Source organism: Mus caroli, unplaced genomic scaffold (genome assembly GCF_900094665.2).
Source record: "Mus caroli unplaced genomic scaffold, CAROLI_EIJ_v1.1 scaffold_18769_1, whole genome shotgun sequence".
Classification (NCBI taxonomy): Eukaryota; Metazoa; Chordata; class Mammalia; order Rodentia; family Muridae; genus Mus; species Mus caroli.
The window spans coordinates 1-10,364 of record NW_018388500.1 but is presented as its reverse complement, the minus strand read 5'-3'; the positions used below and the strand labels follow the sequence as shown (position 1 = coordinate 10,364).

The 10,364-nt window shown below is 38.5% G+C and overlaps 1 protein-coding gene across 1 annotated transcript; it reads left to right on the top strand.

Annotated features, from left to right (window-relative positions):
- The first annotated feature begins 2,649 nt into the window (after positions 1–2,649).
- LOC110287640 (vomeronasal type-1 receptor 4-like) lies at positions 2,650–4,456 on the top strand. The gene has a single exon (XM_021154203.1). It carries the CDS (start codon positions 2,745–2,747, stop codon positions 3,705–3,707), a length of 963 nt encoding a protein of 320 aa, XP_021009862.1. The 5' UTR covers positions 2,650–2,744; the 3' UTR covers positions 3,708–4,456.
- Positions 4,457–10,364: the final 5,908 nt, after the last annotated feature.

The following is a 10,364-nucleotide window of genomic DNA, read 5'->3' as shown; positions in this document are numbered from 1 at the left end:
TTTGGGATATAATTTGAAATGTAAATAAAGAAAATATCTAATAAAAATTCATTTATCTACAAACTTCATAATAATATTTTGATAAGCAGATGAATAGTGTCCCATGGTCATTATCCATTCATTATCTTATGGATATTTAAACTGTTTCTATATCATGGCTATAGTGAATATATCATCCATGGGACATTGCCTATATTTTTAACTGATTCCTCAATCCATTTTCTTGAGTGTACTTAAAGAATTGGTTCTTTCCATGTAAATTTCTATAAAAACTGGTACAGTCTAATATAATAATAAATCTCCATGGAGGTCTCAGAAAATGAATCATGATCTATCTTAAAGAAAATCAACCCTGGAATAACCCAAGAAGTCATGGTAGGGAATACAGGCTTCAGTTGTTTGATTTATCACAATAAAATGCCCTTGTCCACAAATAGGAAAATGCAAGATTACAGACTGCATGGTGATGATCTGGAAGGTCTTGATGTCAGCCAGATTTTGCAAGGTGAAAGTATATTATGCAACAAACACACACACACACACACACTGGGAAATAAACCTAACTTATCTCTTGATCTCCCCTGAAGAGCACCTCTCTACACCTGATGCCAACACCACTTTACCACTTAAATACTCCCTAAGGAAAAAAGGAAAACTTCTGGTAACTTTGGCTCTACTACTCATTATGATATCACAAACTCTTGGGCATTATCATTAATTACCAGAAAGTGAAAATGTTGATTTGCCTTTGAAATAAATATGTTTCCTTTCATTAAAAGTTTTCCAATATACCCATACAGTCATATTCAATAACACCACAGATGACAAGGGAATGGACTCTCTGAAGGATTTCAGGACCTGACACTGTCCCTTTATGAGCTCTGATATCTGGCTTCATTCAACAATCTGCACAGCACTTTATGGGAGAGGTAGGCACTTCTTTGAATCTGTCTTAGGAAATGGATACAGAAAGATGTTCTTCAAAGGGAGAGGAACTCAGAGCTACGTTTCTTCAGTAACTGTTCAGGAGCTTGCCTACATCTCTGTGAGCAACCCCATCTCTGATGGTACTAAGCAGGTGAGAAATCTGAAAGTTAAAATTATGCTTAAAGTTCTCTTCTCACTCCTACAATTCACGGGGTCTTCCAAAGTGAACATTAGTCGTTAGAATGGTTTTTTATTTCTCTCCCTAATTTACCTAATTATGTCAATGATTTCATTAGACTAAAGACATGTGTATTTCATGGATCAATACTTATTTGAAAATGTACTTTAATGTAACATGCATACATTAGATACCTGGTTTTTAGTTGTTGCATGGAGGCTTTTTCACCATATAGAGAAACAAATAAAGTCAATTGCAGATGAGATGTTAGCTATATAAAACAAGTATTCAATTAATCTGTGTGTACACAGCATTTAATGGTGATGGTGATAATGTTTCTTATGGTTCACAAGAAGGAGATGACTCAGGTATGTGTCCAGCACCCAATTCCTCAGAAAAACAAGTAAAACACAGACTGTCATGAATCAACAGTATGATAGTATCCCTCAGATTTTTTTCCCAAATAAATGATACAAGTGTAATTCAAGGTTCTTTCTATGTGAACAGAAAACTTGCACATTTTAAAAATAATATTTTGTTTTTTATCATTATGTTGAGTAGTGTGAAAAAATATAAACATTATATGTATTAATTTGGGGGCATATTTCATTAACTTTTTAAAAAAGATCTTATGTGCTTGTTTTTTTGTTCATTTATTTAATGTATTTGAGTACACTGTAGATGTCTTCAGACACACCAGAAGAGAGCAACTTATCCCATTACAGATGGTTCAGAGTCACCATGTGGTTGCCTTGAATAGAACTCAGGACCTTTGGAAAAGCAGTAAGTTTCCTTAACCACTGAGCCACCTTCTCAGTTCCTCATTGTATTTGATTCTAAAACATGGATTTTAATTTTGTGTTACATTTTTAAAGATTTCTTTCTTTATTTTTATTTTATGTGCAGTGGTGTTTTGCCTTCATGTATGACTGGGAAGGTCCAAAACCCCTGGAATTGGATTCACACACAGTTATAAGCAGCCATTTTAGAAATATAACACAGGTCATCTGGAAGTGCCCTTAACTCCTGAGAAATCTCCACAACACTTGATCAAATATGTAAAAGATATACTTATTTTATTTTATGCCTATTACGGTTTTGCTTGTGTGCATGACTAGAAATACATGAGTAAAGAACCACTGAGTAGAGGTCATTAGATTCAGAGTCATCTCTCCAACAACAAATTTGTATTTCTTACAACATTGTTATAACATGAGGGATGATATCAATACTCCTGAAACAAAAATGCACTCCTGTCTACAAACATTCATGTATACATCTTCAGAGCCCATGCTGTGTTAAAAAGGCTGCCATACTGTTCAACAACTCAGGTAGAGTTGCATTACACACACACACACACACAGACACACACACACACACTTACATCATGAGTGAAGGGAAAGGAAAATAAGTCTGAAATTCAAATTCTGGATCAATATCCATTCATTGTTTTCCAGAAAAAAATCCTGTAGTGTGTCAAAGCAGTGCCAGCTTAACAAACAAACAAACAAACAACAAAAAACACCAAACAAAAAAACAAAACTCCAGATCAATTGACAATCTTAGATAATTGAGAAGATTCTTGAAGACAGCACTATCTAACCCAATCTTTATACCACTGTCCTATGAAGCCATCTCCATGTTGTCTCAGAATAAAACCCTGAAAACCATGGAAGATTTGGCTCTTCAGATCCTTTTTCTTTGCCATGTTATGGTTGGGACTGGGGGCAACATCCTTCTGTTTGTCCATAATTTCTCTCCAATCTTGACTGATTCCAGACTGAGGCCCATACAGGTCATTCTAATCAATTTGGCTCTGACCAATGCATTAATGCTCTTTCTCTCAACATATTCACATGACATGATTGATTTTGTTCCAAGGAAGCCTCCAACTGACCTCAAATGTAAACTTGCACACTTCTTTCACATGATGGCTCGAGGCACAAACATGTGTTCTACTTGTGTCCTCAGCACCTACCAGTTTGTCACTCTTGTTCCTGGCAACTGGGCTAGGGTCATGTTCAGAGAAATATCCCCCAAGGTCGTGAGCTATTCTTGTTTCAGTTGCTGGTTGTGCAGTGTCTTAAATAATGCTTACATCCCAATGAATGTCAGTGGTCCACAAAAAACACACAATGACTCTGATTCTAAAGGCAATTCGATATGCTCCATCTCTGGGGTCAGTGTAGACATGAATTTCTTGCGATTTTCCCATGACATCATATTCCTTGGCATCATGGCCTGGACCAGTGTCTCCATGGTGATTCACCTAAACAGACACCACCAGAGAATTCACTATATACATAATCCTAACCATAAAAACACAGGCCATGCTGAAACCAGAGCAGCCCACACCATCCTGATGCTGGTGGTCACATTTGTGAGCTTATATATTCTAAATTGTATTAGTATTTTATTTCACATTTCCTTTGTGGAATCTCGTCTCTGGTTGAGGCACGTCACAAAACTTCTATCTCTAAGCTTACCCACCATTTCTCCCTTACTGTTGATATTTAGGGAACCTAGCGGTCATTGTTCTCTGCTCTTCAGTGTGGGCCTGGAAATCCAAGTGACTGGGGGAGTCATTACAGAGGAACAGTAAGGTCAAAACATGTCCAAACCCTGAAAATCTCATTCTTACATCAGCAGCAGTAGGATTGATCCTGCCTTGCTCTAGGACTGCATCTACCCACACACAGAGCAAGTCCATCTCCCAGCTCTGCCACCCTGAGGTAGTCATGTAGCCTAGTGGCCAGGATGCAGGGTAAATATCCTATCCCCTTATAAGAACAGGTCCAGCTAGAACCAGGAATTCCCAATCATGAAAATGAAGCAGTCCCAGCAACTGGACCACTGCCAATGGTGTACACTCATCCCAAAAAACCCTACCCTCACTCCAAGTGTTGTATAGACCATGCCACCTCCAATAAAGATGTCTGTTTCACTGAAAACAATCTTGAAAGAAGGCTGTTTTTCCTGGACTCAACACTGGCTGACATTCTGCTACCATGGCTGCAAAAATATGCCTGTTTATTGGTGTTATAAAGGACAGCTACTTATTTCTTTGAGATTCTTTTGTATCCAGCCACTTTGTGTAAGTTATCTCTGAGCTGTAGGAATTCTAATATATAATTTATAGGGTCTCTAATATATATACTATCATGTTATCTATGAATGGTGATACTTTGAATACTTCTTTCCAATTTGTATCCCATTGATTTCCTTTTGTTCTCTTATTGCTCTAGGACTTCAAGCACTGTATTGAATAGAAAGGGAAAGAGTGGACAGCCTTGACTTTTCCCTGATTTAGTGTTATTGCTTTCATTTTCTCCTCATTAAATTTGTTATTGGTTATTGGCTTTCCTTATATTGCTTTTATTTCTTGGGGTGCATGTCTTGTATTTCTGAACTCTCTAAAACTTTTAACATAAAGGGGTGTTCAATTTTGTCAAAGACATTCTCACCATCTTATGAGATGATACTGTAAATTTTTTCTTTCAGTTTGTTTATATGGGGATTACATTGGTGAATTTATATATATTGAGCCATCTCTGCATCTAAAAGATGAAGCCTACTTGATCATGGAGGATGAAGTCTTTGATGAGTTCTTGGACTTGTTTTGTGAGTATTTTATTGAGTATTTTTGCATCTGTGTTTATACGAGAAATTGGTCTGAAATTGCATTTCTTTTTTGATCTTTGTGTAGTTTAGATATCAGGGTGACTCTGGTCTTGTTGAATGAGTTTGGCAATGTTGCTTCTGTTTCAATTTTGTGGGATAGTGTGAGGAGTATTGTTATTAGCTTTTCTTTAAAGGACAATTTAGTTCTGCCTAAAGTCATCTGGCTCTGGCATTTTATTTTTCTTGAAACTTTTGATGATTGCTTTTAATTCTTTAGTGGTTATAGGACCTTTTAGTTTATTTACCTAATACTCATTCAACTGATAAGTGGAGTCTATCAGGAATACCATCCATTTCACTTAGATTTTTTCCAATATTGTGAAATACATGCTTTTAAAATAAGACCAAATGATTCTTTGGATTTTCTCCATGTCTGTTGTTATGTCTCCCTTTTCATTTCTGACTCTTCTTATTTGGATATTGTCTTTCAGCCTTTTACTTTCCTCAAAGAACCACCTCTTGGATTTGTTGATTCTTTCAGTCACTTTCTTTGTTTCTAAATCATTGAATTCAGCCATGAGCTTTGTTATTTCCTGCCATCTACTCTTCTTGGGTGTGTTTCTATCTTTTATCTAAAGGTTTCAGGAGTACTATTAAGTTGCTAGTATGCAATCTTTCTAGTTTGGTGCTGAGACTGAAGGAAGGACCATCCAGAGACTGCCCCACCTGGGGATGCATCCCCTAAACAACCACCAAACCCAGACACCAACAAGATTTTGCTGACAGGACCCTTATATAGCTGTCTCCTGTGAGGCTTTGCCAGCGCATAACAAATACAGAAGTGTATGCTCACAGTCATCTATTGGATGCAAAACAGGGTCCCCAATGAAGGAAACAGAGAAAGTACCCAAGGAGCTAAAGTGATCTGCAGCCCTATAGGAGGAACAATATGAATTAGGCAGTACCCCCAGAGCTCATGTCTCTTGCTGCATATGTAACAGAAGATGGCCTATATGGCTGTCAGTGGGAGGAGAGACCCTTCGTTTTGCAAAGATTCTATCCCCCAGTATAGGGGAATGCTAGGGCAGGAAGAGGGAGTGAGTGCATTTAGGATCAGGGAAATGGGGAGGGTATAGAGGATTATCAGGGAGGAATCTAGGAAAAGTGATGGCATTTAAAATGTAAATGAAGAAAACATTTAATAAAAAATAAATCTTAGAAATATAAAAAGAATAATCACACTACAATTCACAGAGAGGAAGAAGCTAAGTAAGAAAGGGTCTTAGAAGGGGGGGGGGGGGCATAAGGGATTGCATGGATCCTCCTGCAAAGGGAAATAGTACAGATTGTGCAGTTGTACAGATAGGCAAGTATTCAGGGGAAAATGGGGAATCATATGGGAGAAAGATGACTGAAAAGAGAGGCAGGGAGAGAGAGAGACAGAGAGAGACAGAGACAGAGAGAGAGAGAGAGAGAGAGAGAGAGAGAGAGAGAGAGAGAGAGAGAAATGGATGGAATTGGGGGCATTTGAGGAGTGATGTAGAATCAACCTAGTACAATGGAAAGCTCCTGGAATTTAGGAGTATGTCCCTAATTAGTACTTCAAGCAATGGATGACTCAGAGTGTGTTATGACAATCTTCTGTATCCAGAAAAATCTTCTAGGGGTGGAACTTGTCCACCAACCCAGCCATAAAACATTCCAAATACAACCTACTTTGTCTTCAAATTGTGCTGCAGCAATGATGGTCAGAGCTTGTCAATATGAGCAACCAATGACTGATATATCTTGAGGACCACATGACACAAAGGAGCTCTTGTATGACACTGCCTAGATGCCCAGAAATTTGAGACTGGATAGCCAGAAAACCTAGTCACTACTGGCAAAACAAACAAACAAATAAAAAACAAACAAACCAAAAAATCCAAGTATGATGAAAACATTCCTAATGATATTCTGTGCTCACACAGTCTTTCTCCAGCACCTGCTGGTAGCAGACGCACAGACACATAGCCAAACATTAGATGGAACTTGGGGAACCCTGAGAAAGAGGGGGAGGAAGAACTATAGGAATCAGAGTGGTCAAGGACACCAAGAGAACATGGCCCATAAAAATCAACTAAGCAAGGCATATAGGGGCTCATAGAGTGAATTCATTCACAGAGCCAGCATGGGTCTGACCTAGGGCTTCTGCAAAATGTTATTGATCTTTAGCTTAGAATTTTTGTAGAACTCCTAGCATAGGAAATGGGGCTGTCTCTGACGTTTTGCCTACCCTGTGGATCCTTGATAGGAATGACTTGTGAAATAATACAGTTGCTAAGATCAGTTTCTATCATGCACAAAAAACCAAATTCTATTCCCAGCACCTCTTGACAACTAATAACTATTGGCTTTCATGGGCACTGCACACATGTATAACACACATAAACATAAAATAAAAAATAAATGAATCTTGTTTTTGGATCTGGCACTTGAGGTTTTACTCTTTGTGTTTGAAATGCAGAATGAAGGCCCTTGATTTATAACTTACTGTTTCTCTTTTCTTATTTCTCCTGCCACTTTTCATGACTTTATTTTCTATTGCTTTATAATATTCAGTCATTTCAATATTTAAGTTAATGGTGTTAAAACATGTGAAAATTAGTGTTTGATTTTGCATTGTACTGTGAACTCACAAGACCGATGTTTTAGTTAGAATCACTCTTAGGAACTTCATAGAGAATTTAGTAATGACATGGTAATTCTGTATGAGTTATATCAGGTCCCACACTATGATATCAGCTTAGTAGCTGTCACCATGAACAAACAAACAAGGATAGATTCCAGGCCTTATGTAATTATAGGTGTCACACATACTGAGCCAAATTATCTGCTGAAAATGTAGACATTTTCTACGTAGAAACAATATTCCTGAAACAAAAGGAGGATGGGTAACTCAGTCCCCCTGGTTAAAGGTCATTTCTCCACTAGATCCATGTCAATGGCTTGTGATTTCTAGAGTGAAAACTAACCTTTGAAAAAATAACTCTTAGAATCTGTAATGATTTTGAAGTGCCTGGCACTTCAAAATTTGAAAGATTTTTGAAGGAAGTGGCACTACTAGAAAGTGAGGCACTATTGGAATATGTGTTGGCTTTTTGGAGGAAGTGTGTCAGTGTGCAGATGGACAATAGATCCTCCTCCTAACCACATGAGAGTCTGTCTTCTGCTAGAAACCTTCAGATGAAGAGGTAAAACTCTCAGCACCTCCTGTACCATGCCTGCCTGGAAGCTGTCTTTCTCATGCTTTTATGACAGTGGGCTGAACCTCTGTACCTGTAAGCAAGCCCCAGTTAATTATTGTCCTTATTAAAGTTGCCTTAGTCATGGAGTCTGATCACAGCACTGAAACCTTAACTAAGACACCATTAGAATGCACTAAGCTTGGTTGTCTTTCCTAAATCCTTCTTATTTACACATTGCCATAGTTGGAACACACTTGCCACTAATTCCAACTCAATTCTTCATAGTGTTAGAAAAAGCAATTCTCAAATTCATCTGGAATAACAAAAAAACTCAGGATATTGAAAACTATTCTCAACAATAAAAGAATTTCTGGGTAAATCACCATCCCAGACCTCAAGCCGTACTATAGAGGAATTGTGATAAAAAAACAAAAACAAAAAAAAAACACCTCCCCAAACAAAGAACAACCCCCCCCAAAAAAACTACATGATAATGGTACAGTGACAGGCAGGTAGATCAATGCAATACAATTGAAGACCCAGAAATGAACCCATACACCTATGGTCACTTTATGTTTGACAAAGTAGCTAAAATCATCCAGTGGAAAAAGGACAGTATTTTTAACAATTGGTGTTGATTCAACTGGCAGTCAGCAAGTAAAAAATGGAAACTGACCCATTCTTATCTCCTTGTACAAAATTCAAGTCCAAGTGGATCAAGATCATCCACAAAAAACAAATTACACTGAAACTAATAGAGAGAAATTGGGGAATAGCCCTGATCACACGGGCACAGGGGGAATTTTCCTGAACAGAACACCAATGGCTTATGCTCTAGTATCAAGAATTGACAAATGGGACCTCATAAAATTACAAAGCTTCTATAAGATGAAGGACACTGTCAACAGGACAAAAGGCAACCAACAGATCTGAAACAATCTTTACTAGGCCTACATCTGATAGAGGGCTAATGTCCAATATATGCAAAGAACACAAGAAGAAGCCAATAACCCTATTAAAAATAGTGTATAGAGCTGAACAAAGAATTTTTGACTGAGGAATACTGAATGGCTGAGAAGCACCTAAAGAAATGTACAACATCCTTACTCATCAGGGAAAGGCAAATCAAAAATCCCTGAGATTCTACCTCACACCAGTCAGAATGGCAAAGATCAAGGTGACAGTAGATTCTGGCCAGAATGTGGAGAAAGAGGAACTCTCATTGCTAGTGGGATTCCAAGCTGGTACAACCACTCTGGAACTCAGTTTGGAGTTTCCTTAGAAAAGTAGACTACTAGAGGACCCAGCTACAGCACTCCTGGGCATACATCCAGAAGATGCTAAAACATATAACAAGGACACATGCTCAACTATGTTCATAGCAGTCTGATTTATAGTAGCCAGAAGTTCAAAAGAACCCAGATGTCCCTAAACATAGGAATATATACAGAAAATGTGGTTCATTTATGTAATGGAATACTACTCAACTGTTAAAAATAATGACTTCATAAAATTCTTAGGCAAATGGATGAAACTAGGAAATACCATCCTGAGTGAAGTAACCCAATCACAAAAGAACACACAAGATATATACTCACTGATAAATAGATATTAGCCTAGAATCTAAGAATACCCAAGATACAATTTGCAAAACACATGAAACTCAAGAAGAAGGAAACCAAAGTGTAGAAACTTTGATCCTTCTTAGAACAGGGAACAAAGTGTGAAGCAGAGACTGAGGAATGACCATTCAGAGACTGCCTCACATCAGGATCCATCCCATATATAGTAACCAAATTCAGACACTATTGTCAATGCCAAGAAGTGCTATCTGATAGGATCCTGATATAGCTGTCTCCTGAGAGGCTCTGCCAGTGCCTGAGAAATACAAAGGTGGATGCTCTCAGCCAACCTTTGGAATGATCACAACATCCCCAATGAAGGAGCTAGAGAAAGGACCAAAAGAGCTGAAGGAGTTTGAAGCCCCATAGAAAGAACATCAATATGAATTAACCAGTACCCCAGGGTTCCCAGAGACTAAGCCACCAACCAAGGAGTACACATGGAGGAACTCATAGCTCCAGTTGCATATGTAGCAGAGGATGGCCTTGGTACACATCAATGGGAGTAGAGGCCCTTAGGCCTGGTAAGGCTTGATTTCCCAGTGTAGGGGAATGCCTGGACAAGGAATCAGGAGTAGGTGTGTTGGTGAGCAGGGGGAGGAGGGATGAGATAAGGGTTTTTTAGAGGGAAAATCATGAAAGGAGAAAACATTTGAAATGTAAATAAAGAAAATATCTAGCCAATCACGCTGGACCTGAGACTGCTCTGGTTGGGGAGAGAGAAATCCGGCCTACATAGGGCCACAACCCTCTTCCGGTCAGAGGAGCGCCGGAGCAGCTGGGGCGCAG